Here is a 26,040-nt window from a genome sequence, read left to right as displayed (position 1 = left end):
TCTCTTCCCCCTCTCTCTCCCTCCCCTTTTTGACCTGGGACTCTCTCTCTCTCTCTTCCCTCCACTTCCCCCTAGGTCCAGCATCTCTCTTCCTCTCTCCCCCCCTTCCCACGCAGGTCTGTAATCTCTCCCCCTCCTCCTCCCCCATGCAGGCCCAGCATCTCTCTCTGCTTACTCTATCCCTCCTTGAAGGTCCATCATCTCTGTCTCTGCGATCCCCCCATGTATGGGTCCAGCATCTCACTCTCTGCCCTCCCACGCCCAGGTCCATCATTTTATTTATTTATTGATGCATTCTTGTATCCCACTATTATCCCAAAACAAGTTTTGGTTCAAAGTGGTTTACAATTTAAATTTTGGTGGAGTTACAATAGTGTTGTGCAATGTTGAGAGGGCATCTGTAGTTCATGTGGTTCATTTCTTTCTGTGCTCCACCCCCCCCCCCCCCCCCCCCCCCCCACTGCAGTCCTCCAAAGTTCCAAAGTGGCAGTGGGTGGCTACAGAGACAGCTATCAAGGTCTTTCCTCTGCCTTGTCCTGCCTCCTGTGACAAAGTTCCCGTGGACGGATGCAGCAGAGGAAGGGCCTGGCAGGGTCGGCTAGAGGAAGCCCATTTTGCTTGCTGTCTTTTCCAGCCACCTATTGTGACTTTGGAGGACCATGGGGTGTGGCGGCGAGGAGAGGATGACAGAGAAAAAGATTCTGGCCACTAAGGGGTAGGGTTGAGGATAGGAAACAGATAGTGTACATCAGGGATGGAGAGCAGAGGGTAGCAGAGGGTAGAAGGTGGCCCCTATCATTGAGTAGCTCTGGGCTTTTTGCCGGGCTTGCTTAACGGTAGCTATGCTCCTGGCTAGACTGAATGGACCTTGGGTGGAAAAATTAAGATACTCCCCTATAATACCATCTTTCCCAAGGTAGTGGGAAGGAGAAGGAATCCCTTCAAAGCTGCAGTAAACAAATCCTGCAAAAGGCAAACACATTCCAGACCTATATAGAAAGCCTGCCATAGTCATAGAAGTAGAAACTGAAATGCAAGATATCAGAGATCCTTATTTCCCAAAGCTGACATAATTAATAAATTCAGAAAAAATACTTTTTCTACCCTTGTTGTCTGAGCATTGCTTTGGTCCCAGTGTCTCTTTTCTGCTTTTCTCTATTTTTTCTTAACTCTATTTCCAAGGTTTCCTGGCCTTTTGACATTTCTTCTCTATGTTTATAATCCGTCTTTCCTCTATGTCCCTATCCCCATGTTCAGCATCTCTCCTCTGTGTCCCTCACTTATTCTGTCCAGCCTCCTCCTCTGTATCCCTATCCCTCCCCTTGTGTACAGCACTGCCCTTCTGTGTCCCTAACCCTATATTCCCTCGATGCCCAGCACCTCTCTTACGTGTCCCTGTCCCTCTTCATGTCTAGCTTTCCCCCTCTCTTCTTTCTGCATGCCCCGCCCTGCCCTTTCCCTTGTGGTCCAGCATCTCTTTCTCCCTCTCTCAGTTGGTCCAGCATCTCTCACCCTCTCTCCACCCTGGTTCAGTGTCTTTGTCTCTTGCTTTTCTCTCTGATTCCCTGCCCCTCCCAGGTCCAGAATCTCTTCCCCTCTCTTCCTCCAGTTTAGCATCTCTCTTCCTCTCTTTCCCAAGCTCCCCCATCCAGCATTCCCCCCCCTCTCTCTTCCCTCTCCTTTTCTCTCCCTTCTGCTTCTCCCTCCCAGGACCAGCATCTCTCCGTCTCTTTTCCCCTCCTTAGGTCCAGCATCTCTCCATCACTCCACCAATTCAGGTCCAGCAAATGCATGGTCCTCCAAACGCATGACAGGTCACTGGCAGAGGCAGTGATGAAAACAGGCTGTCTCTGGCCAGCCCCACCAGGGTCTTTCCTCTATGGTGTCCTGCCAACAGAAAATTGCATCAGAAAGGCGGAGTTTAGAAAAGGTCCTGAAGGTGCTGGCTGGAGGCAGCCTGTTTTCATCACTACTTCTGCCAGTGACCTGTCTGCATGTGGAGGACTGCAGGGGGAAGAGGAGGCTACATGGATGCCAGAAATGATGTTAGACTTTTTTTTTTTGGAGTGGGGGAGAAGGAGGTTTCAATTGCAAGTAGCTGCTACCACTGGGTGGCCCTGGGTATTTTGCTGGGCTCATTCAATGGTACTACTACTACTACTTAGCATTTCTATAGCGCTGCCAGGGTTACGCAGCGCTGTACAAGTTTAAACATGGGGAAGGACAGTCCCTGCTCAAGAGAGCTTACAATCTAAAGGTAGCCATGCCCCAGTATGTCAGAGGTTTTCCAGATTCCTATCAGTGATTTGCATTGTTAATATGTGCTTATCATCTTCTAAAGATAAGAACTGTCTGTGCTGGAAATGAAGGTGGAATTACAGTGGATTCGTTAGAGCCTATCCAGGATGACACCGTGAATGTGTCATCTCTCGGGCACCTGTGCTGGTTTCTTTTTTTGCATTCAGCTGATAAATAGAAGATTCTTAAGTTGTATTTTAGGAACAGAGATAAACAATATATAGAGGAGGAAAATTATAGTTTTTCCTGATATTTCCTGACACGTCAGAAGCAATTTTTCTTACTCCGTCCAGGAACGGTACATTTAAGAGCGTCCCTTTTCCTGAGATTTGTTTGCATTCTTCACTTTTCTCTATCTGTCTTCTTTGAACCTTCTCATCTAACTGCTTTCTTGGTTACAAGGAGGGGAAAGGTAACCACCGCTTCTGGCGTATCGAAGTGACGTTTGGGATAGTATAAGCCTTTCTACCTTATTATGAGTAAGTGAGATTTTGCCTTAAAATTTTCCGGAATTAGGATTTTAAAAAGTATTTCCTTTATTACAAGGCTTTTCTGAAAAAAAAAAAACCGTATACTTGCTTGTTTAATATTTGCTAAATTCATTTTTAAAAATGTCAGAGGAAATGTTCGGCAGCGCTATCCGGACAGTGAAATGGTGCTCAGAGGAAATATTAAATTTAAATTTAGGTGTGCCGATTTTGGATTTACGCTAGTATTCTATAATGGCATCCTTGCACCCAGACATAGGAGCCAACTTTTCAAAATGATTGGGGGTGCTGAAATTTTTTTTATTTTACAGGTGGTGCATTCCCCCTCCCCCTCCCTCTCATCCCCCCTCCCTCTCCCCATCCCCCGTCCCCCTCCCTCTGTCCCCTCCCTCGTCCTCCTCCCTCCGTTCCAGGCCCCTCCTCCCTCCGAGTTCCAGTCCCTCCCTCCCAGTTCCAGGCCCCCTCCCTCCGAGTTCCAGGGTCCCCCCTCTGAGTTCCAGGGTCATCCCCCCTCCCTCCGAGTTCCAGGGTCATCCCCCCCTCCTTCCGAGTTCCAGGGTCCCCCTCCCTCCGAGTTCCAGGGTCCCTCCGAGTTCCAAGGACCCCCCTTCTCCCTCCCTTCCTCCCAAGTTCCAAGGCCCCCCTCCCTCCCTCCCTCCCTCCCTCCGAGTTCCAGGGTCATCCCCCCCTCCTTCCGAGTTCCAGGGTCCCCCTCCCTCCGAGTTCCAGGGTCCCTCCGAGTTCCAAGGACCCCCCCTTCTCCCTCCCTTCCTCCCAAGTTCCAAGGCCCCCCTCCCTCCCTTCAAGTTCCAGGCCCTTTCCCTCCGAATTTTAAAAGTCATCTTACCTCGTAGGGTTTACGGCAGTAGCAGCGGTGAAAAGCATGCAGGCTCAGCGCTTAGTTCAGTCTTCCCTTCTCTCTCTCAGCTCTGGTCCCGCCGGGACCAGAGCTGAGAGAGAAGGGAAGACTGAACTAAGCGCTGAGCCATCACGCTTTTCACCGCTGCTGCTGCTGTAACCCCGATGAGGTAAGATGATGACTTTTAAAATTTGGAGGGTGGGGGCCTGGAATGCGAAGGGAGGGAGGGAGGAGGGATGAAGGGAACTTCCAGTGGGTGAAATATTGGGGGTGGTCGAGCACCCACAGCACCCACGGAGTCGGCGCCTATGCACCCGGATGATGTTGCAGAATCGGGACTCAGCGCACAGCACTGGCGCACCCTACTGGAGGTGCCAAGTTATAGAATCGCTCCCATATTTTTTTTGCCTTTTTCACCCTCTCTTGCTTGTCCGGTGGCTGGAGAAGCCCCTCCTCCATGCGGAATCCCTTAAGCATGAGTTTAGCCAGCAGTACCAGCAACCACAATCCCTTCATCCACCCCTGTGGTATACCCTGTGCTCAACTGAGGGATCTGGACTCCCAGTGTCAGCCCTCCCAGAGTGACTGGTTCGGAGATTCCTGCTTGCATGGCTTTTTAGTCAGATATGACAGGAAATTAAGCCCTTGGGCAGAATCTAAATTACTTTTAGTAAATTAATTTACAGGCTTTTGCTCTAAATTTGCCTGATCCTTACATCTGATTCACAAAATCATTCACGCAGACGCCCCAACCTACATGCTAAACCTCGTGGACCTGCCTCCCAGAAACGCCATAAGATCAGCCCGCAGATTTCTCAATTTGCACTTACCCAGCTGTAAGGGACTAAAATACAAGCTGATACACGCCACCACCTTCTCTTACATGAGCACGCAGTTGTGGAATGCATTACCTACAGCCCTGAGAACCAATGACGAAATAACTAACTTTCGCAAATCTTTGAAGACACATCTCTTCAATGAGGCCTACAAAGAGAACCCATAGCCTTACAAAACTACCTCACCAACCCACCCAGTTATTAAAATCCACCATCTAAACTATCCTGCCCAACACCTTCCTTCTCTCTTCCCTTTCTTAATCTCTGTATATTACTAATTGTACCTGATATCCTGGAATGACTATAGCCACATTGAGCCTGCAAATAGGTGGGAAAATGTGGGATACAAATGCAATAAATAAATAAATGTTTTGTATAATGTATTCAACTACTGATTACCTTTCACTGTTTCGCTGATTTCCATCGGTTCCTCATGCTGTGGTAATAAGTCACACTACACAAGTACACAAAAAAGGTCAGGTATTAGCTTTATTTTGCATAGTCATTCTCTTTATAGCATGATTCTGCGACTGTACACTTCTTCAGTAACATTAGGATTCTTCCTTTTATCACAGGATGTATCAGCAGAGCAAATCCTCCATCTGCAGCCTACGCTTCTCAGGACTTCTTTAAAAATCCACTAAGCGCACTCTTTCATTGGCTACTGCCATGACTGACACCCTGTGGAACCAATGGTTATCTTTCTTCAATGACAAATTCTCTTAAAGTCAAAATTTGCACATACAGCTAGGTGGTACTCATGGAATCTGATTTAAATGGCTCTTCACGAGCTTCAACGAACACTTAAAAACTCTTACTCACAGTGTCTTGCACAATACGGCCAAGTAATTACTCTAATTTTGAAAATGTCACTTTTGGTTCTTACGTTATGGTATTTGTTAATTTTTATATAACTATTATATCCTGCTGTGTTATGCAATTTTTTTGTAACTTTGTTAGCCACATTGAGCCCGCAGAAGCTGGGAAAATGTGGGATACAAGTGAACCAAATAAATTATTATTATTATTATTATTACATTTGTATCCCACATTATCCCACCTTTTTGCAGGCTCAATGTGGTTTACAATTCATTGTGGATAGTGGAAATAGAAAAGAATATACATTTGGTTTTACAGCAAGTTTTGGGTACATGATGGTGAAATACATGATAGTGTTAAAGCCATAGACGTTAGGTGCATGATAGTGTGAAAGCAAAAGACATTAGAGAACGTTCCTGGATATCTTAAAGACTGTAGAGTTACGCGTGTTATTCTTTATGATATATTTTGTCGAAGAGATGAGTTTTCAGGAGTTTGCGGAAACTGGTCATTTCGTAGACCGATTTCAGGTTACGTGGCATTGAGTTTCAGAGCTGTGTACTTGTATAGGAAAAGGTTGATGAATGCATTGATTTGTATTTCAAGCCTTTACATTTGGGAGGATGAAGATTGAGGAATGTGCGGGAGGATTTTTTTGCATTTCTGGGTGGTAGTTCTGTTAGGTCCGACATGTAGGCTGGGGCGTCACCATGGATGATTTTATGGACCAAGGTACAGAATTTGAACGTGATGCGTTCTTTGAGTGGGAGCCAGTGTAGTTTTTCACGAAGGGGTGTTGCGGTTTCGTATTTTGGTTTGCCGAATATAAGTCTGGCTGCCGTGTTCTGGGCTGTCTGGATTTTTTTTTAGTATTTGCTCTTTGCAGCCGGCGTAGAGTGAATTACAATAGTCCAGATGACTAAGTACCAGTGATTGTACCAGGTATCGGAAGACATTCCTTGGGAAAAATGGTCTGACTCGTTTTAGCTTCCACATTGAATGGAACATCTTTTTAGTTATGTTTTTTGCATGCTTCTCAAGTGTTAGGTGTCGGTCAATGTTGACCCCAAGGATTTTTAGGGTGTAAATAAATTTTGTAACAAGTTGAATAAACTGGCAGGCTGGTACATCAGTTTTCAAAATGAACACATGCTTGTAAGTTTGCTTTGAATTACACCTGCTATTTCAAGTGGACAATGCTAAGTAAATTTATGCAGTTACCTGACAGATTAATATTTAAACCTCATGGTCAGCGTTTTTTTTTTTAGCACTGAAATTGTGGTGTTTCAATTAATAATGAATAATTCATATTTAGAGCCAGTATCTTGGATGTAAGTGGCATTGGATATCCAAATAGAGAGGGCTGAACTGCCACCTTCAGACACTAATTAAGACAACATTTTTCCTGTCCTAAATTTATCCAGATAGGTATGTGAACAACGATCTGACTATTGGCAATCTCTATATATAAAACGCACCTCCAACATTCTAATGAAGCCTCCATAAGTCCCAACATTCTAAATCTGTGGTGGTGTAGATCAAAGTTAGCCCATGAGTGTTTGTCCTGCCCTCGCGTCCTGCAGGCACGCAGGCAGACAGGCGGCCAGCCTGAACGTCAGAGGGAGACAGCCAGCCAGTCACCCAACCAAACAACCAACCAGCCAGCCAGCCAACACACTCTCACACAGACAGCCTCACTCTATGTCACACACACACACACACACACACTCGCACATTCACTCTGTCTCTCTCTCTCTCACACAGTCACTATCACACACACTCTCCCAAACATACACACTATGATGAAAACCTTGCTAGCGCCCGTTTCATTGGTCTCAGAAACGGGCCTTTTTTACTAGTTTTTACAGATTGTACCTACTGAACATCTCAGAATTATCCAGGTAAGAGCTGCCAGTATAAAGGATACCATAAATGAAAACTTCACCCAGACACTGATCCCCAGAACATCTCTTCCAAGGGGTGGGGGTGGGGGCGTAAAACCTGCCTGTACCCAGGGCTTGTGAATACACTTGAACTGATGCACTGGAAGGGTAATGTTATAAAAGCAGTGAAAGCAAGAAAAAAGAGTGGGGGACCGCCACGACCCCCGAGGAAGGCATTGTGCCGAAACACGGCCCGTGTAGGGTCTTTTCAGTCAGCATATTTTGGCAAATAAACACTTGGATGCTCGTACTCTTTGTGTGCCTTGGTCATCTGGAATTTCCCTCACTTTCACCCGTGTTGTTTCTACTGTTATAAAAGGACATTTTCATGGATAAAACGCTGCTTTACATAGTAACATAGTAGATGACGGCAGAAAAAGACCTGCACGGTCCATCCAGTCTGCCCAACAAGATAAACTCATATGTGTATACCTTACCTTGATTTGTACCTGCCTTTTTCAGGGCACAGACCGTACAAGTCTGCCCAGCAGTACTTCCCGCCTCCCAACCACCAGTCCCGCCTCCCATCACCAGCTCTGGCACAGACCGTATAAGTCTGCCCTCCACTATCCTCGCCTCCCAACCACCAACCTCTCTTCCCCCACCTGCTCCGCCACCCAATTTCGGCTAAGCTTCTGAGGATCCATTCCTACTGCGGCACAAATGCCTTTTAAAATGGCTTTTAAGTTGTTATATTTTTAAACGCTTAGGAACAGACACCAACCCCCTCAATCTATATCTTGCATTGCACAATTTTATGCTTAGTAGAATACCTACAGCTGTGTGTGTAGTAAAATTGATAGCTCACGTAACTTCAAGGGATTCTGGATGTGGAAGGGGCATGGGCGGTTTAGAGGTGTGCCCGGCACTTAATCACTAAAGTAGTTAATAATAATAATAAAGCTAACCCGCTATATCTGAGTCATTCTAAGCAGCCAAAACCTAGCCCACCGACTTACGTTTTCTGGCCCACAGACGCTCAATAGAAACACAGATTCCTCCGACAAGATTCCTGCTTCCGTGCTGCAACTGCGAGCTTGAGCTGCGCAGCGCTGGGAGTTCGGGTTGCAATTAGAGGCGTTGCGGCAGGGAAGCAGGGATCTCGCCTGAGGACTTTGCATGATGAGGGCAACTAAAACAACAGAGGAATCTTCATTTTATTCCAGCTTTTTCTTCCTCTGCAACTTTATGCTCAACTGAAAAATGAACCAAAGATGGGTGAAGACGGGTGGTGGTAGTGGGGGGGGGGGCATATGAGAGAGAGAATAGATGAAGGCAGCGGGGGGAGCCCATATGAGAGAGAGAGATAATGAGGGGTAGGCAGGGGGGCACATATGAGAGAGAATGGGTGAATGCGGAGGGGCACAAATGACAGAGGGAAAGAATAGGTGATGGTGGAGTGCAGTGGTGTGCTGGAGCAGGCTCTCACAGGCTCGCAAGAGCCGGTTGTTAAGTTTTTAAGAATTTTGGGAGCCGGTTGTTAAAGTAGGGCCCTCCATGGCTACTTTAACAACTGGCTCCCAAAATGTGGGCTTGGGCCCCCTGCTGAATTCTCTTTTACTTTGCTGGTGGTGATGCTGAGCCCTGCCAGCCAAGTAAATAGACTACTGCTGCTCCCCGCTCCTTGTTTCCAGCTCTGGGCAGCAGGCTGGGACTTCTCGAGCATGTGAGAGAAGTTCCAGCATGCTGCTCAGAGCAAGACGTTGGGAGTGGTGGCTGCCAGCAAAGGTATGCCTAGCATGTCCGCACGAAGGGAGGGAGGATAGAGAGAGGCAAGTGTTGCTCCCCCCCCCCCCCCCCTCCTGGCCACCCCTGGCCCTTCCAACTGCAGAGCTGGCTACATCCGGAGAAAGAGCCTGTTGTTAAAAATTTACCAGCACACCCCTGGTGGAGGGGCACATTTAAGAGAGGGAGAATTGGTGAAAGTGGGGGGCACATATGTGTTTCTCAGAAAGAGAGCATGAGTGCACGTGCGTTTTGGCCCTCCGAACACTAGACAATATAAAATGTGGCACCTGATACAAAAAGGTTGGACAACCCTGGCTTAGAAAATCGCATCGGTCATCTACTTGTCAGTAGGCTTTGTTTTCAGTTCTCCCGTGATTTTGGAATGCCCTCCCGTTAGCACTTCGTGAGGTGCAGGCCCTTCCTTGTTCTAAACGGAAGTTAAAGCGTATTATTTTCTGCAGGACTTTGGGGCCGTTTTCTCTGTACAGTAATTTGATTAAATGTCTTAGAGTATTAAGTTTTTTTTTGTATGCTTTCGAGCCTCACTCCTTGTGGACTAGTCTAGTTGTCTCGAGATCCGGTGTCTGCTTATGTGCGAGATGATAGAGATTCTTGCGTGATTGTGCTTTCCCGTTATATATTCTATTTCTTTTCCTTATTTTAGCTAAGTTTATTTACATAGTAACATAGTAGATGACGGCAGAAAAAAGACCTGCATGGTCCATCCAGTCTGCCCAAGATGAAAACGGTAACGGAATTCAAACATGCGTGGGATCTGCATAAAGGAATCCTGTGCAGAAGGAATGGATCCTCAGAAGCTTAGCTGAAATTGGGTGGCAGAGCAGGTGGGGGGAAGAGGGGTGGGTGGTTGGGAGGCGGGAAATACTGCTGGGCAGACTTGTACGGTCTGTGCCCTGAAAAAGGCAGGTACAAATCAAGGTAAGGTATACACATATGAGTTTATCTTGTTGGGCAGACTGGATGGACCATGCAGGTCTTTTTCTGCCGTCATCTACTATGTTACTATGTTACTATTTAGAAAAAAAAAAAAGAGACAGCTTTTTACCTGCTGCAGTAAAAAGGGGCTTCAGCATGTGTCAAAAACCTGTTGCCAGAAAATGTGGTCAAGGCGGTTAGCTTAGCGAGGTTTAAAAAAAAGGGCTGGTGGTTGGGAGGAGGGGATAGTGCTGGACAGACTTGTACGGTCTGTGCCAGAGCTGGTGGTGGGAGGCGGGGCTGGTGGTTGGGAAGCGGGGAATAGTGCTGGGCAGACTTATAGGGTCTGTGCCCTGAATAAGGCAGGTACAAATCAAGGTAAGGTTTACACATATGTTTGATATGATCTCTTCGTGTGGAGAGGCGGTATAGAAAGTAAAATTAATTAATTAACTATAAGGTTACAGAAGATTGTCAGTTACATATGAGCATCTGCAGCAGCCTTTGATAAGGTGTGATTGATAAGTGCACACGACGAAGGTTACGTATTAAAATGCACACTTACCTAGTATTCTGCAGTAGTAATTACGTGCCTAATCATCAATAGAGAATTCCCGCTTAACTTTAGGCCACCGTACAGAATTACCTGGAGCCTTTCAAGTAGCAAATGTGCTCTATGTGATACACCCTCGACAGCTTGCATTGTCCTCTTGTCCTGCCCACTTTGGTGACATCAGCAAGGGAAGCTAATGGATAGGACATGATTTTGGTGCCGCATGTGCGTGCATGTGTAGTTCTATCCTGTTTTTAATGGCGTACTTTTCTGGATTGTTTTTATGTTTTTATTGGAATGTAAACACGGTGATCTTATATATTTAAGCCAAGTGGTATAGGAAATAAAGTAAACTGTAGCTGTAACTGTAAATGCTGTGAAAATCTAGTGACCTGTAGAGAGATGAAGGGAGCTCTCTTACCCTACTACTACTACTATTTAGCATTTCTATAGCGCTACAAGGCGTACGCAGCGCTGTACAAACATAGAAGAAAGACAGTCCCTGCTCAAAGAGCTTACAATCTAATAGACAAAAATAAAGTAAGCAAATCAAATCAATTAATGTGTACAGGAAGGAGGAGAGGAGGGTAGGTGGAGGCGGGTGGTTACGAGTCAAAAGCAATGTTAAAGAGGTGGGCTTTCAGTCTAGATTTAAAGGTGGCCAAGGATGGGGCAAGACGTAGGGGCTCAGGAAGTTTATTCAAGGCGTAGGGTGCAGCGAGACAGAAGGCGCGAAGTCTTGAGTTGGCAGTAGTGGAGAAGGGAACAGATAAGAAGGATTTATCCATGGAGCGGAGTGCATGGGAAGGGGTGTAGGGAAGGACGAGTGTGGAGAGATACTGGGAAGTAGCAGAGTGAGTACATTTATAGGTTAGTAGAAGAAGTTTGAACAGGATGCGAAAACGGATAGGGAGCCAGTGAAGCGACTTGAGGAGAGGGGTAGTATGAGTAAAGCGACCCTGGCGGAAGACGAGACGGGCAGCAGAGTTTTGAACCGATTGGAGAGGGGAGAGGTGACTAAGTGGGAGGCCCTTCCTGATCTACTTGAGTCATGGTCTCCAGCCAGCTAGGGGAGTGTGTTGGAGTATAATACTTATGATATGATACTTATGCTGACCCAGAATATTTGTTTTCTGACATGCAGAATGTTTGTTTTGACCTGTTACTACCAGAATATTTGTTTGACAAGTTGCTACCACAACGCTCCGTTGTGGTGGGTAACTCACTACAGGACTGTGCTGAGAAACAAGTCTAAAGGCTGGTGTTTTCATCAGAAGGTGCCTGGGAGGGAGGAATGCAGATTGGCCACTCATTGTTCTGTTCCAGGCACACTTGTTTGTGAGCTGTTATAAAAAGAGGCGAAGCCCTGGCTGAAACAGAAGCTCTGTACCTGGTTGGAGGGACGCCTCTTTCCAGTGTGGAATTGTCCCGCAGAATCTCTGGGCAGTCATCGGTGCTTCCCCGATTGATGTTGCAGCTCAGATGAAGGCTACAATCCTGTGGTGATGTATGTATACTGCATAAGAGTGTTATGTAATATGTGGGTGCCTATTGATGTATGAATAAACAATCTTTAAAGCAATATCCGAACCCTTGATTTGCTACAGGGAGTCATCATGCAGTGCTTATTATCTACCCCTGCCTCCTTCTCTTCTGCTTTCCTGATGACTTGTGTGGGACTAGCAGGACTCCCAAGACTATGGGGCACCACATGGTTCCAGCTTCAGAAGGAAGAAGGCAGAGATGGAGGCAACAGCAGGTTAGGAGTACCGTTCACCAGATTCCTCCTGCCAGCTGAAGGCCATGAGAGGGTGGAAGGTATGATGCTGATACCAATAGAGGTGTGTGTGTGTGTGTGGTGGGGGGGGGGGGGGGGGGTGGGGAAGAATGGGAAGTGATGATGCTGGGGGAAGGAGAGTGATGGAGTTGGGAAGGAAACGTTTGCCATGGCAATACAAAACCCGTTACCAGGTATGCTACACGCACACACACACACACACACACACACATGAACAAAAGGTTGAGATCTATTGGCCCAACGCAAGGTCACTGCAACCTTCTTTTAAACAATTTCCCTCCTCCCTACCCAACTCCATAATGTGGGGAAAGTGAGCCCTGATATAATTTAAAAAGTTGCTAAACCTGACTTCCTGAAAAGTGTTTTCAAGTCACATGAACATTAGGAAATTAAGACGCGCTTCATATGGTAGGTACCTTGGATCTGATGATGTCTGTCTCGGTTCTGAAGAAGAGGCAGATGACGGAGGCCTAGAAGAGAACGAAGGAGACAACATGCTGCGTCATGTCATATAAAACCAACAAAGAATGGAAAGAGGACAATGTAATCGAATCGAATCTAGAGCATTTCTAGCCTGCTTATTTCGAAAATGGATCCCAAGCGGATTACAGAGCAATTTATCAGACGCAGGGAATTAGCAGATTTACAAAATAGCGCTTTACAATCAAACACCGAGATGTCTTGCAACAAAAGAGAATTAAATGGTCATCTTTAGCCAAATAGTTGAAAATAAAAAGTCTTCAAATGTTTATAAAAAAAGAAAGTAAGAAGACTGTTGTTTAATGTTTAATGGTAGATTATTCCAAATACACCCCACTTGGAATGGAAAAGAACTATCCAGAATTCATCTGATATGACTATCCTTAACTGAAGTCACCACCACCACCACCACCAACTTTGACCCCCCCACCCACCGATGACCCTCTTGACCCCCCCTCCCGCCGCCAACCCTCCCCCACCATTGCCTACCTTTGCTGGCCGGGGACCCCAACTCCCGCCAGCCAAGGTCCTCTTCTTCCTTCGTTTCTGAGTCTGACGTCCTGCACGTTGTACGTGCAACAGAACGAAGGAAGAAGAGGACCTCGGCTGGCGGTGGTTGGGGTCTCCCGCCAGCAAAGGTAGCAGACGGCGATGGCGGGTTGGCGGCGGGAGGGGGGGATCGAGAGAGTCATCGGCAGGGGGGTCTAGGGCCAAATCTATGGGGGCCCAGGCCCCCGTGGCCCCACATAGCTACGCCCCTGCCTGGAACACCCCCAAAATAGCCGGTTTTCAGTTCAGCCCTAACCAGTTATTTTCAGTGGAACTAACCAGTTAAATGCCACTGCAAATGACTGGTTAACCCCAAACGGGTGATTTAACCGGCCAGGAGCCATTTCTGGCCGGTTAAATCACTTTGAATATCGACCTGGTATCTTTTGCTTTCTTAGTAAAAGGGCCCCACAGTGTAAGAAAAAACTGCTTTGGAATTGTAGAGTAGCAAGATGGTCAACCCACGTTAGATGTGTTGTTCTGGAAGAAGGTCTCGTCCGATTTGGAATCTGTCTTCTTGGATATTTTACTCCTCCGCAGCACCACATTCTTCACTTTCTGGCAATAAACAGAAATAAAACAAAATATAAAAGAAGATAAAATGATACCTTTGTTATTGGATTAACAATGCATTTTTTTGACTAGCTTCAAAGGCAGTATCTACTTCTTTGGGTCAGAAACGAGCCAAATATGACAATCCAATGACATTCTCAGGGAGGAAATGTGTGTGGGGGGGGGGGGGGGGGGGGGAGTTGTATCAGGTGGTCATATTACTGGAAAATGTGAACCTGGGAAAAAAGCAAAGTTACTCAGAAAGAGCACCCTGAAAAGAAAGCAGCAAAAACCTCCTTTCCCCTAACTTGTTTTACACAGTGTAAACCAAATAACTTAACCCAGGGGCGTAGCTACGGGTGGGCCTGGATGGGCCCAGGCCCACCCAGTTTTGTCTCAGGCCCATCCTCACCTTCTCCCACCCCCGCCGTAGGGCTGCCTCCTCTCCTGCACTTCACGGTCTCTGTCTCCCACCCTCGCGGCAGCGCTTTCAATTTGCTATCAGCGCTGCCTACCTGACAGCTGACAGACGCGGCGCGACGTCCTCCTGCTCCTTCCCTCTGCCGCGTTGATTCAACTTCCTGTTTATGCAGGGCGGATTGCATGCGGCAGAGGGAAGGTCCCGGAGCAGGACGTCATCGCGCCGCGTCTGTCAGCTGTCAGGCAGGCAGCGCCGATAGAGCGCTGCCGCGGGGGTGGGAGACGGAGACCATGAAGTGCAGGAGAGGAGGCAGCGCCATGGTGGGAGAAGGTGAGTGGAGGCAGCGCCGATAACTTTAAATGTGCTGGACAGACGCGCGCGTGTGTGTGTGTGTGTGTGTGTGTGGGGGGGGGGGGGGGGGTTGTAGTGCCCACCCATCCAACCCGCTGGCCCACCCAAAATTGTCTTCTGGCTACGCCACTGAGTCTTAACCATAGTAATAGTGTAACTAGAGAAAACAAAGAATTGGATTGACATAACCCCTTTCATCCAAACAGGACCTCAGCCTGCTTTACAATTTAATTCTTCAGACACCTCTAGGATGATGAGCCTCAGAGCTCAAATCCTAGGGTCTGGACTAAAAGAATGAGGAAAAAAAAACCACTGCTATTGCTGGGTGAACATATTTGGGTAAATTGAATAACAGGCCACACCAAATCAAGGCTGAAGGGCACTGGGAAAAGGGTTTCTAGGTGCTTTCGATACCCTAATCATCTTTTCTCTAATGAGGCCATTAGCAAGCAGAGAGAGTTGTTTTTATTATTAAACACATTTCACATTTCCAAAGCAGTTACGAGAGTTTATTAAAACAACAAACAAACAGAAAAAAAACAGATAAAAATACATGACTTATATGGTTAACTTGGATTTAACCGCACAACTGTTTTTTTTCTTTTCAAAATCTGGGTTTGCCCTCCATATATCTTTCATCCAGACATTACAATATCCAGCCAATGGTTATCTGTTTAGGAAAAGGGTGAGACTAAAAGTGATTTGGATAGCACCATTTTTTTTCAGCAATGTTCAGTCAACTTTATCTCTTAGGACCACATAGAATAGCCGACTTAACTTAAAAGGATAAGTTATCTGTTTAAGGTTAGGGCTGTATATTCAATGGTGCAATTTAAATGGATAAGCTAGCTGAAAACCCTGATATTCAGAGGGATTTAACTGGGTAGGAGAAAATCCTGCCTGGTTAAAAAAACTCCACTGACAGCCTCATGATCAAAAGCAAACGCTGGCGCTAGAGGCTATTAGCGCCATACCAGCGCCGGCGTTTGCTACAGCCCCATGATCAGAGCCTTTTAGCGCGTGAAACAACGCGCTCGAGGGCTCAGCGCAAGTAGCATGCAAATGCATGGTAAACAGGGCTCTTTGCACAAGTAGCCTGCAAATGCATGCTAATCAGCGCTTAATGCATTCATCACCAATGATCAGCGTCCAGCTCGCCAAAGATTGGGTCGCTGCTTGCGACAAACCCTACGCCAGCTCCGAGCTGGCGTTAGGGTTTGCAGATCATTGGGGAGGAATGGTGAGCCCTGTCCAGCATACATTTGCATGCTAGCAGGCCCCCATTCCCCCCAACAACGCAACTCCCCCCCCAAGCGACAGGGGACTGGAGGTCTGACGGACCTCCAGTCCCCCCCGACGATCCCCCCAAACGTAGTCAGGGCCTGTGTTTGACAGGTTTGGGCTTTTGACAGCCTAGAGCTGTCAAACAAGTGCAGGAGGATTGTGCTGAGCGCATGCTCAGACACAATTCTCCCGCACTTCTACCCCATGAGCAGAGATAATTGCACTGCTTAAATTTGCATGCATTATCTCTGATCATAGGTCTAATAGTGGCCTGCGCTGTTCCAGCGCTATTATAGAGCGCTGTTTGGAACAGCGCGGAGCTTTTGATCATCTGCCTGTGAGTTAGCTGACCTCAGCACCACTTAACCAGGTAACGCCATGGAATATCTCCAGTAACCAGCCATTCCCTAACTGGTTAAATTAGGAGTTGTCCTGGGGGCGGAGTTTGAGCAGAAGCACAAGTTAGCCAATGAGAGCCAGATTCTAGATATGATGACTACAATCTAGGCATGTCCGATTCACGCGCCTAGCGGTATTCTAGAAGCCGAGTCTTCATTCAGGCGTGGTTTATAGAATAGCGCACAAGCCGGGTAGATGAACCTAGATTCAGGAGCAGCCATTTACGCCAGTGAAAAGATAGTGTAAATGCTTGCCGCCTAAATTTAGGCGCACTCCCCCAAATTCTATAACCAAGTGCGTAGATGTGATTGATGGCCCTGACACACCCACACTCCGCCCGTGACTCTGCCCCCTTTTTGGCTGCATGCATGGGAATTTATGCATTGCTTTTTAGAATATGCCTAAAAAGAAATATGTGTAAACTCCAATTATGCCCAATTAGTGTTGATAATTCATTACTGGCCAACTATCTAATTGGTTCGCTAAGTAATTAGTGTGTGTACGTTGGCTGTGTGCACAAATGTACACACTACTCGGCACTCCATATATGGATCCTGGGGGTTAGCGGCAATATTTGGTCCCCTAACCAGCTAAGTAAGCGCCTAAAGTTAGGATGGCAAAATGTCCTAATTTTATGCACCAAGTTAACCAAGCACTGCTCTGAATATTAGCTGGTCCCCAGCTCAGTGGCGTACCAAGGGGGGGGGGGCTGTGGGGGCGGTCCGCCCCGGGTTCACGCCGCTGGGGGGGTGCCGTGCGCCTGTCAGCTCTTCGTTTTCATGCTCCCTTTGCCCTGGAACAGGTTACTTTCTGTTCCGGGGCAGAGGGAGCATGAAAACGAAGAGCCGGCAGGCGCGTGGCACCCCCCCCCCAACGGCGTGCACCCAGGGGGGGTTCTTTCGCCGGGGGGGCGTCGCACTGTTCCGGGGGGGCGGGGCGCATCGGCGATCCTCCCTGGGTGTCAGCCCCCCTAGGAACACCACTGCCCCAGCTAACTTCTTTTTGTTTTTTTAATTTTTTAAAATCATTTATTTGCAATTTTTCATTTTACAAGGGTCACTTGCAAACAGTAATACAGAGATGACTGTACATTAATACAATATAAGAAGAAAACAATCCCAACTAGATATATGGATTATATACAATCTTTCTCTTTCTTAGACCACAAAGTGAAGAAAAATAGGGAGAGTGAAATAAGACAAGGAGATCAATTAAACAGTAAACAAAAAAAAAAGAAAACATGGTATTAACCTGATTATCCCCAGATATTACTCATCTAGTTCATTATTCCACATTGATCATCTGGTTGGCTTCCTCAAGACCAAATACGGTGTATAGTCAATTCATGTCATTGAGAACATACTTATTGTCCAGGTTTTAGTTAGAAATAATACATCTGATTACATTCTCTCTCTTTTAAAAACCAGAAATTATTTAACGATACGTATACTCAAGTCTCTAATTCAAATCCCACTGATTAAAGCAATCCCAGTTTTCACAGGCTTCGCTCCTTTCGAAGTAATAATTAAGGAAATATTTCTGAGGAAAACCCCAGCTAACTTCAATGTCAGGAGCCATGCATTCATTCAGTCATTCAAAAAGTACAAAGACTAGGGGACACTCAACGAAATTACATGGAAATACTTTTAAAACAGCTCAGGTCAGCCTGCACCTGCCACTTGTGCTCTATACTAGCACTCTTCTCCCACTGACTGGGTCAGAATTGCCTCTGGGCGAGTCTCCTGCTCTCAAATTATCCCTAGTGATTTCTAGGTTACTGGGGCCACACTCCTAGTAGTCCCACAGTTCCCAGAAAGCACTCACAGACCCAACACACAGACCACCAGGATTCTTTATCAGTCCAGACAAGCAGGGCGAACAAACAATTATGTTTATTCTCTTAAGAATATTGAACAGCGGAACAAAACAGTGCAAATAGCAAACAATAACAGGTAACTGAAGTATGGATCAATTATAACACTAACTAAATATTTGCATACTTCCTAGAAAAAGTATCTGGGGGAGAACAGGACATATAATTTACCGAGCCTCAGCAAAGAGATCTGTCTCTCTTTTTTTCCGGGGTAAGACTGAAGCAACAGCCAGTACTACTGGGTAATGTTTTTAAACTCCAGGTCAATCAGAGCCCACTAAACAAGTTTCAAAAGTATATGGCTGCTTGCTTCCTGCTTGTGTTAAAGAAAAAGAACATTCAGTTCCCTATAACAGCTTTACAGCAAAGAAATACCACCTGTTGGCTAAATAGGAGAAATACACTTCTGGACATAATTAAAACAGGAAAATATCTAATATATTTTACAGGCTTAAAAACACACTGTTTCTTCACAAACCTGTCTTAACAGTAGCCCACGTTGATAACTTCCCCCTCTAAATGCTTCCAAGCAGATTAACACTGAAATCTTTGCCTTCTGCCAGGGCTCTGAAGTTCTATAGCCTTTATAACAGGGGCGTAGCCAGACACCCAATTTTGGGTGGGCCTGGGCACAAGATGGGTGGGCAGAAGAACTCCGCCTTGTCCCACAAGTGAGTTGGTCTCTCCCTCTCTTGCCTGCATGCCATATGGTCTCTCAAACATCCCCCCCCCCCCCCGGATACCTTTTAAATAGATTCTCACTGGCAGCGAGCAGCAACTAATACACACTGCTCATGTTGGACCTACAGCATGTATCAGTGGCTACTTTGCTGCAGGTGAAGATCTATTTACAAGGTATGCAGGAGGGACAGTTGTTGGGAGTTTTCAGCTGGTGGGGCTTGGGAAGAATGCCTGCCAGCCACATCATAGGTGTGCTGCTACTGGGTGGGCCTGAGCCCAAAGTGGGTGGGCCTGGGCCCACCTGGGCCCACCCTTGGCTACGCCACTTCTTTATAATGCATTAAAGAACAAACTACAGGAGACATCCTTCTTCTACAGTACAGAAGGCATTTTATTAAGAAACCCTTACATTCCTGAGTCTTAGGTCTTTGTTCTCAGTGACGTCGGGAACTGTTTCATCCTGGGGAGAAAAGATAGTTAAGGTCACAATACAAACTTGCCCTTGTACACATGAAAAAGTCTTTGAGTGCCATGAAAGCTGAATTATTTATTTATTTGCTGCATTTGTACCCCACATTTTCCCACCTATTTGCAGGCTCAATGTGGCTTACATTATGCTGCAATGGCAATCACCATTAACGGAATGAAAAGTTCAGATTATTTATACAATTAAGGTACATAAAAATTATTGTAAATCAACTTCTGATGGGGCAGTTGAATAGACCAGTACATCATCCAAGCAGTGTTCTTTGAGGTTCTGGTCCATTTCGGGCATTGTCACGAAAAAGGATTTAAGTGGAGTTCCTGGAGCATAACCAGGGTTGGTAATAGATAGTTGGGGGATGTTAAGGGGGATCTGATCACTTGTATAAGTACGTTAGCACTGTTACTGTGGGATTTCAGAGGAGCTTTTCACTTTACAACTACAGATAAAATAGCTCATGGATTTGTATACGTTAACGGGCATCATTGATTACATAGCTTTTAAAAAATTGAAGGGGTTGAGATTCAAAGAGATTTAACTAGCTGGTTAAATTGCTTTTTCGGGGCAAACCGTTCATATTCAGCAGCGGTTTTCTGGAAAGTGCCGCTGAAAATGTCCGGTTAGCGCCCAACTCGAAACCGGGCATTTGGGGGCAGAGTCAGCACTTGATATTCAGTACTTAATTGGCCAAGGTAACGGCATCGATAGGATCCAAAAAGCACAGTCCTCTCCTTACGCAGTGCGCCATAGCCGGTTAAGTGGTGAATATGACGCTAAGCCGGCCATCTTTTCGCTAGCTCCATAGACTCTGAAATTTAACGCCAGGACCCAGACATGGCCCAGCACTGAATTTCTGAGAATAAAACCGGCGGCAGTCAGCATAACACTGATCGCTGCCGGCTGAATTTTGGGCCCTTAATCGGTACGTGCTGATGTCGTGGTTTGCTTACCTTGTTTTCTTGGTGACAGGTAGGAATGTTTTTTTAATCTGTGTAACATGACTGACCTAAGTTCCACAGGATTTTTGCCTTTATCTGGCTCAATGGATGGAAGGGTAACAAAATATGTAAAGCACAAATGAAATCATGGTGCGCTTTGCAAAGTTCCTTGATTAATCAACCTCTTCGTTTTCCAAAACTACTTCACTCTTCACCTAGATGCCTCATAAAAACAGGAGCTTAAAATGAGGTGCTCAGCCTTGATCAACTTGTTGCCTAATCCGTTTGTAAACTGACTTCTTGAGGGTCAACATTCAAAAAAATCAAGGTACCCACTTAAGAAATTAGGGGTTAAAAATTCCAAAGGATTTAAGTGGGCAGGAGAGGCTCCTGTCCGGTGAAACCCCAACGAACTAGTACTGGATTTTGTGCCACTTACCTGCTTATTTTCGAAGGAGAAGGGCGGCCATCTTCCAACACAAAACGGGAGATGGCTGGCCTTCTCCTAAGGCCAGCCAAATTGGTATAATCGAAAGCCGATTTTGGCCGGCTTCAGCTGCTTTCTGTCGCAGGGCCGGCCAAAGTTCAAGGGGGTGTGTCGGCAATGTACTGAAGGCGGGATGGGGGCGTGGTTAAGACATGGCTGTCCTCGGCCGATAATGGAAAAAAGAAGGCTGGCCCCGAAGAGCATTTGGCCGACTTTACTTGGACCCTTTTTGTTCACGACCAAGCCTTGAAAAGGTGCCTGAACTGACCAGATGACCACTGGAGGGAATCGGGGATGACCTCCCCTTACTCTCCCAGTGGTCACCAACCCCTTCCCACCCAAAAAAACAACAACATTTTTTTGCCAGCCTCTCTGCCAGCCTCAAATGTCATACCCAGCTCCATCACAGCACTATGCAGGTCCCTGGAGCAGTTTTTAGTGGGTACTGCAGTGCACTTCAGGCAGGCCGGACTCAGGCCCATCCCCCCCTACCTGTTACACTTGTGGTGGTAAATGTGAGCCCTCCAAAACCCACCCGAAAGTCACTGTACCCACATCTAGGTACCCCCCGTTACCCTTTAAGGGCTATGGTAGTGTTGTACAGTTGTGTGGAGTGGATTTTGGGTTTTTTTTTTTGGGGGGGGGGGGTGGCGGCTCAGCACCCAAGGTAAGGGAGCTATGCACCTGGGAACAATTTTTGAAGTCCACTGCAGTGCCCCCTAGGGTGCCCGGTTGGTGTCCTGGCATATGAGGGGGACCAGTGCACTACAAATGCTGGCTCCTCCCACGACCAAATGGCTTGGATTTGGCCGGTTTTGAGATGGCCGCCATTAGTTTCCATTATCGGCGAAAACCAATGGCGGCCATCTCTAAGGGCGGCCCAAATGTTGAGATTTGCCTGGCGCAGACCGTATTATCGAAACGAAAGATGGCCGCCCATCTTGTTTCGATAATATGGTCAGGTACGTTGCTTTACGGGCCGTCATTAGAGATGGGCGCCCTTATAGATGGGCGCCCCCATTCAATTATGCCCCTCCACATCAGTTAGCACCTCTGAATACCCCTACTAACTGGCCTTGGTTAGGGGCATCCCTGGAGTGTGTGGACCATCAACTTAGCTGCTTATCCACCTAGAGATATGCCCCCAAAATCCAGGCGGATTCTATACCAATGTGCATAACTTAATTGTCTTAACAAGCTAATCAGCATTGATAACAGCACTTAGCAAGCAAAAATGAGCACTAATTGGTAATAATTAGAATTTAGGCGTACAACTAACTAAGCGTATTCTGTAACGCACCGCGCCTAACTTTTAACATGCACAGACAAAAAGGGTCATGGTTAAGGCTGGGGGATGTAGTTATAGAATATGGCCCTCTGTGCCTAAATGTACGTGAAAGGATTTACGCCATGTTTTCATTGGTGTGAATGGACGCGCGTAGTTGTAGGCGCTGGGATATCAACTAAGCATATTTTACACATCGCGCCTAAATCTAGGCACCACTGACAGAATAAGCTTATGTTTTCCGTGTGGATTTTTTAGGCACCATATATAGAATCCCCCCCCCCCCCCCCCTTAGAGGCAACATTCAGTCTGCTAAACGGCTACGTTCATGCACAGGACAGAAAAACAGCTGTCCTAACTTTATGCGGTGAGTTAACCAGGCAGCAGTCTGAGTATCAGGCAGTGCACGGCTAACTTCTGGGTCATCAGACATACTTGAATATTCAATGTCAGGAGCTGCATGTGCCCTGGCGTTGAGTATCCAGGGTTAGGTCAACCTATGGCTGGAACCCATGGGCTGAATACTGACCCTCAGGAACCTAGATCTCATCAATGAAAAAGTTGCCCTGCTAACCACAAATTAAGGTGGCTTAAAAGTGGGTTGGGATGAGGACGGGGACAAAGCCGCGGGGACAGGGCAGGGACATTAATGGGCTGTGTCAGCATTGCCCCGTGGTAGCCGCTAGCACGGCTTTGTAAAGGGGGCAGGGGTAAATTTTGCAGATGACACAAAACTATTCAAAGTTGTCAAAACACATGTATATTGTGAAAAATTGCAGGAAGACCTTAGGAAACCGGAAGACTGGGCGTCCAAATGGCAGATGAAATTTAATGTGGACAAATGCAAAGAGATGCACATTGGGAAGAATAATCCGAATCGTAGTTCCCTGATACTGGGGTCCACCTTAGGAGTCTGCACTCAAGAAAAAGATTTAGGTGTCATTGTAGATAATAGGCTGAAATCTTCTGCCCAGTGTGCGGTGGCAGCCAAAAAAATCAGACAGGATGCTAGGTATTATTAGGAAAGGGATGCCGAATAAGACCAAGAACATTATAATGCCTCTGTATCACCCCATGATGTGACCTCACCTTGAGTATTGTGTTCAATTCTGGTGGCCGTATCTCAAAAAAGATATAGCGGAATTAGAAAAGGTTCAAAGAAGAGCGACCAAATTGATAAAGGGGATGGAACGTCTCTCTCTTATGAGGAAAGGCTAAAGAGGTTGGGGCTCTTCAGCTTAGAAAAGAGACGGCTGAGGGGGGAAATGACTGATGTCTATAAAATCCTGAGTGGTGTAGAACGGAGACACTCAATGAAATTACAAGGAAATACTTTTAAAACAAATTTTTTCAGTCAAAGTATAGTTAAGCTCTGGAACTCAGTGCCGGAGGATGTTGTAACAGTGGTTAGCATATCTGGGTTTAAAAAAGGGTTGGACAAGTTCATAGTCTGTTTTTGATATGGACCTGGGATTGGTAGATAGCATGGAATATTGTTACTAACTGGGTTTCTGCAAGGTACTTGTGACGTGGATTGGCCACTGGGCACTGGGCTAGATGGATCATTGGTCTGACCCAGTATGGTTATTCTTATGTGTATTTATTTATTTAGATTTTGCTCACATGTTTTTCAGTATTAGCTCGAGGTGTGCTACATTCAGGTACACTGGATATTTCTTTGTCTCCGGAGGGCTCTCAATCTAATTTTGTACCCGAGGTAATGGACTGTTAAGTGACTTGCCCAAGGTCACAAGGAGCAGCAGTGGGATTTGAACCAGCCATAGGCCACTCCTCCACCCCAAAGAATCTTGTTACTCTTTAGGGTTCTACATGGAATGTTGCTACACTTTGAAATTCTGCATGGAATCTTGTTATTCTTTAGAATTCTAGAATCTTTATTTATTTAGATTTTGCTCACACCTTTTTCAGTTGTAGCTCAAGGTGAGTTACATTCAGGTACTCTGGATATTTCTCTGTCCCAGGAGGGCTCACAATCTAAGTTTGTACCTGAGGCAATGGAGGGTTAAGTGACTTGCCCAAGATCACAAGGAGCAGCGGCGGGATTTGAACCGGCCAGCTCTGGATTGCAAGACCAGTGCTCTAACCACTAGGCCACTCCTCTGCTTGTTATTCTTTAGGGTTCTACATGGAATGTTGTTACACTTTGAGATTCTGCATGGAATCTTGTCACTCTTTATGATTCCAGAATCTTGATATTCTTTGGGGTTCTACATGGAATGTCACTATTCTTCGAGATTCTGAATGGAATCTTTATTTATTTATTTATTCATTCAGATTTTGCTCACACCTTTCAGTAGTAGCTCAAGGTGAGTTACATTTAGGTACTCTGGATATTTCTCTGTCCCAGGAGGGCTCACAATCTAAGTTTGTACCTGAGGCAATGGAGGGTTAAGTGACTTGCCCAAGATCACAAGGAGCTCTAACCACTAGACCACTCCTGCACCCCAAAGAATCTTGTTACTCTTTGGGGTTCTACATGGAATGTTGCTACACTTTGAAATTCTGCATGGAATCTTGTTATTCTTTAGAATTCTAGAATCTTTATTTATTTATTTAGATTTTGCTCCCACCTTTTTCAGTAGTAGTAGCTCAAGGTGAGTTACATTCAGGTACTCTGGATATTTCTCTGTCCCAGGAGGGCTCACAATCTAAGTTTGTACCTGAGGCAATGGAGGGTTAAGTGACTTGCCCAAGATCACAAGGACCAGCAGTGGGATTTGAACCAGCCACCTCTGGATATCAAGACTGATGCTCTAACCACTAGGCTACTCCTCCACACTATGTTCGTTACGATGGCAGCATATCCCTGCTTGACCCTGGAGAGCCACATTGTTACAGTTGAAAATACCCTGGGGCTGCATAAGGAGAAGAGAAATGAAAGTTTGAGGAAGAATTTCCTCTCTTCTTCAGTCTGCTTCTCACCTTACAAAAAAACCTAAGGTCTACCCAGATTTACCTGTGGCTTCTCTGTTAATGGCACACCTTTCCTCCAACGTCTTGCTCGATTGGAATCTCTTTCTTCCTTTGTCTTTAGATGTTTCTTTCTGGATTTATGCTGGGAAATGGAAGAAGAAATTCAGATTACCAGGGGAGGATTCTTATTCCTTGGATGACTACCTTTGCTAGTCCTCTGCCCACCTATCTCTTGCCTGTCTATTCTACCCTTGACCTTTGTACCACTTTGTCTACCTCACATCACATTCCTGTTTCACTTTTCAATTCCTCCTTCTCACTGGATTTGTGCAGACAGCAGGAAGGAAAAGGGTGAGCCTGAAGCAGAGCAGATAACAGCCGCTCTGCTCCTCTGTCCAGCCCTCTTCGCCCCCTTCTTGTTCTGCAGGAACCAGGAAGGAAGTGGGTAAGCCTGAAGCAGACATAGTACAGAGCAAAGAACAGACATAAAAAGGGGCATTTTTGAAATGCAGCTATTGTGATTGTAGATCCTTCTTAGGAAGGATACAACACATTCTATCTTCACTCTGGTATTTACATGTTTTGTATGATCTACGTTTTTATCTATTTTTATATGTGCATGCATTTTCTTTTATTTTGAGATGTTTTTAATGACTATGATGTATTGATAGGGATTTATTAACCGCCTTTATGAAGAGACTAGTAAAAAAAAGCCAGTTTCTCATTGAAATAAAACGGGCTCTAGCAAGGTAATCACCTTCTGCCATTAATGTTTTTAAGGGAAGTTCCAGCATCCCCCTCCCTCCCAGTTCCAGGGTCCCCCCTCCCTCCCAGTTCCAGGGTCCTCCTGCCCTCCCAGTTCCAGGGTCCTCCCTCCCTTCTTCCCAGTTCCAGGGTCGTCGTCCCTCCCTCCGAGTTCCAGGGTCATCGTCCCTCCCTCCCTTCCAGTTCCAGGCCCCCTCCCTCCGAATTTTAAAAGTCATCCTGACTTACCTCGTCAGGGTTACGGCGGCCGGCAGCAGCAGCGGTAAAAAGCGTGCAGGCTCGGCACTTACTTCAGTTTT

General features: G+C 46.2%; 1 protein-coding gene across 2 annotated transcripts in view; it reads right to left on the bottom strand.

The window, feature by feature from the left end:
- The window catches only part of AGBL3 (ATP/GTP binding protein like 3), an 83,127-nt gene that overhangs the window by 13,998 nt on the left and 43,089 nt on the right, over positions 1-26,040 (bottom strand). The window contains exons 13-17 of one of the 2 annotated variants that reach the window (XM_030215331.1): positions 25,020-25,118; positions 19,258-19,308; positions 13,753-13,845; positions 12,675-12,728; positions 4,881-4,935 (exon numbers count right to left, since the gene is read on the bottom strand). In XM_030215331.1, coding sequence (XP_030071191.1) covers positions 4,881-4,935; positions 12,675-12,728; positions 13,753-13,845; positions 19,258-19,308; positions 25,020-25,118 — 352 coding nt within the window. Of the gene's footprint in view, positions 1-4,880; positions 4,936-5,041; positions 5,163-12,674; positions 12,729-13,752; positions 13,846-19,257; positions 19,309-25,019; positions 25,119-26,040 lie in introns of those variants that run through there. The other variant, XM_030215332.1, reaches the window with a different exon arrangement.

This window comes from Microcaecilia unicolor, chromosome 9 (genome assembly GCF_901765095.1).
Source record: "Microcaecilia unicolor chromosome 9, aMicUni1.1, whole genome shotgun sequence".
Lineage (NCBI taxonomy): Eukaryota > Metazoa > Chordata > Amphibia > Gymnophiona > Siphonopidae > Microcaecilia > Microcaecilia unicolor.
The sequence above is the reverse complement of the archived record's forward strand: the minus strand, read 5'-3'. Positions and strand labels throughout refer to the sequence as shown.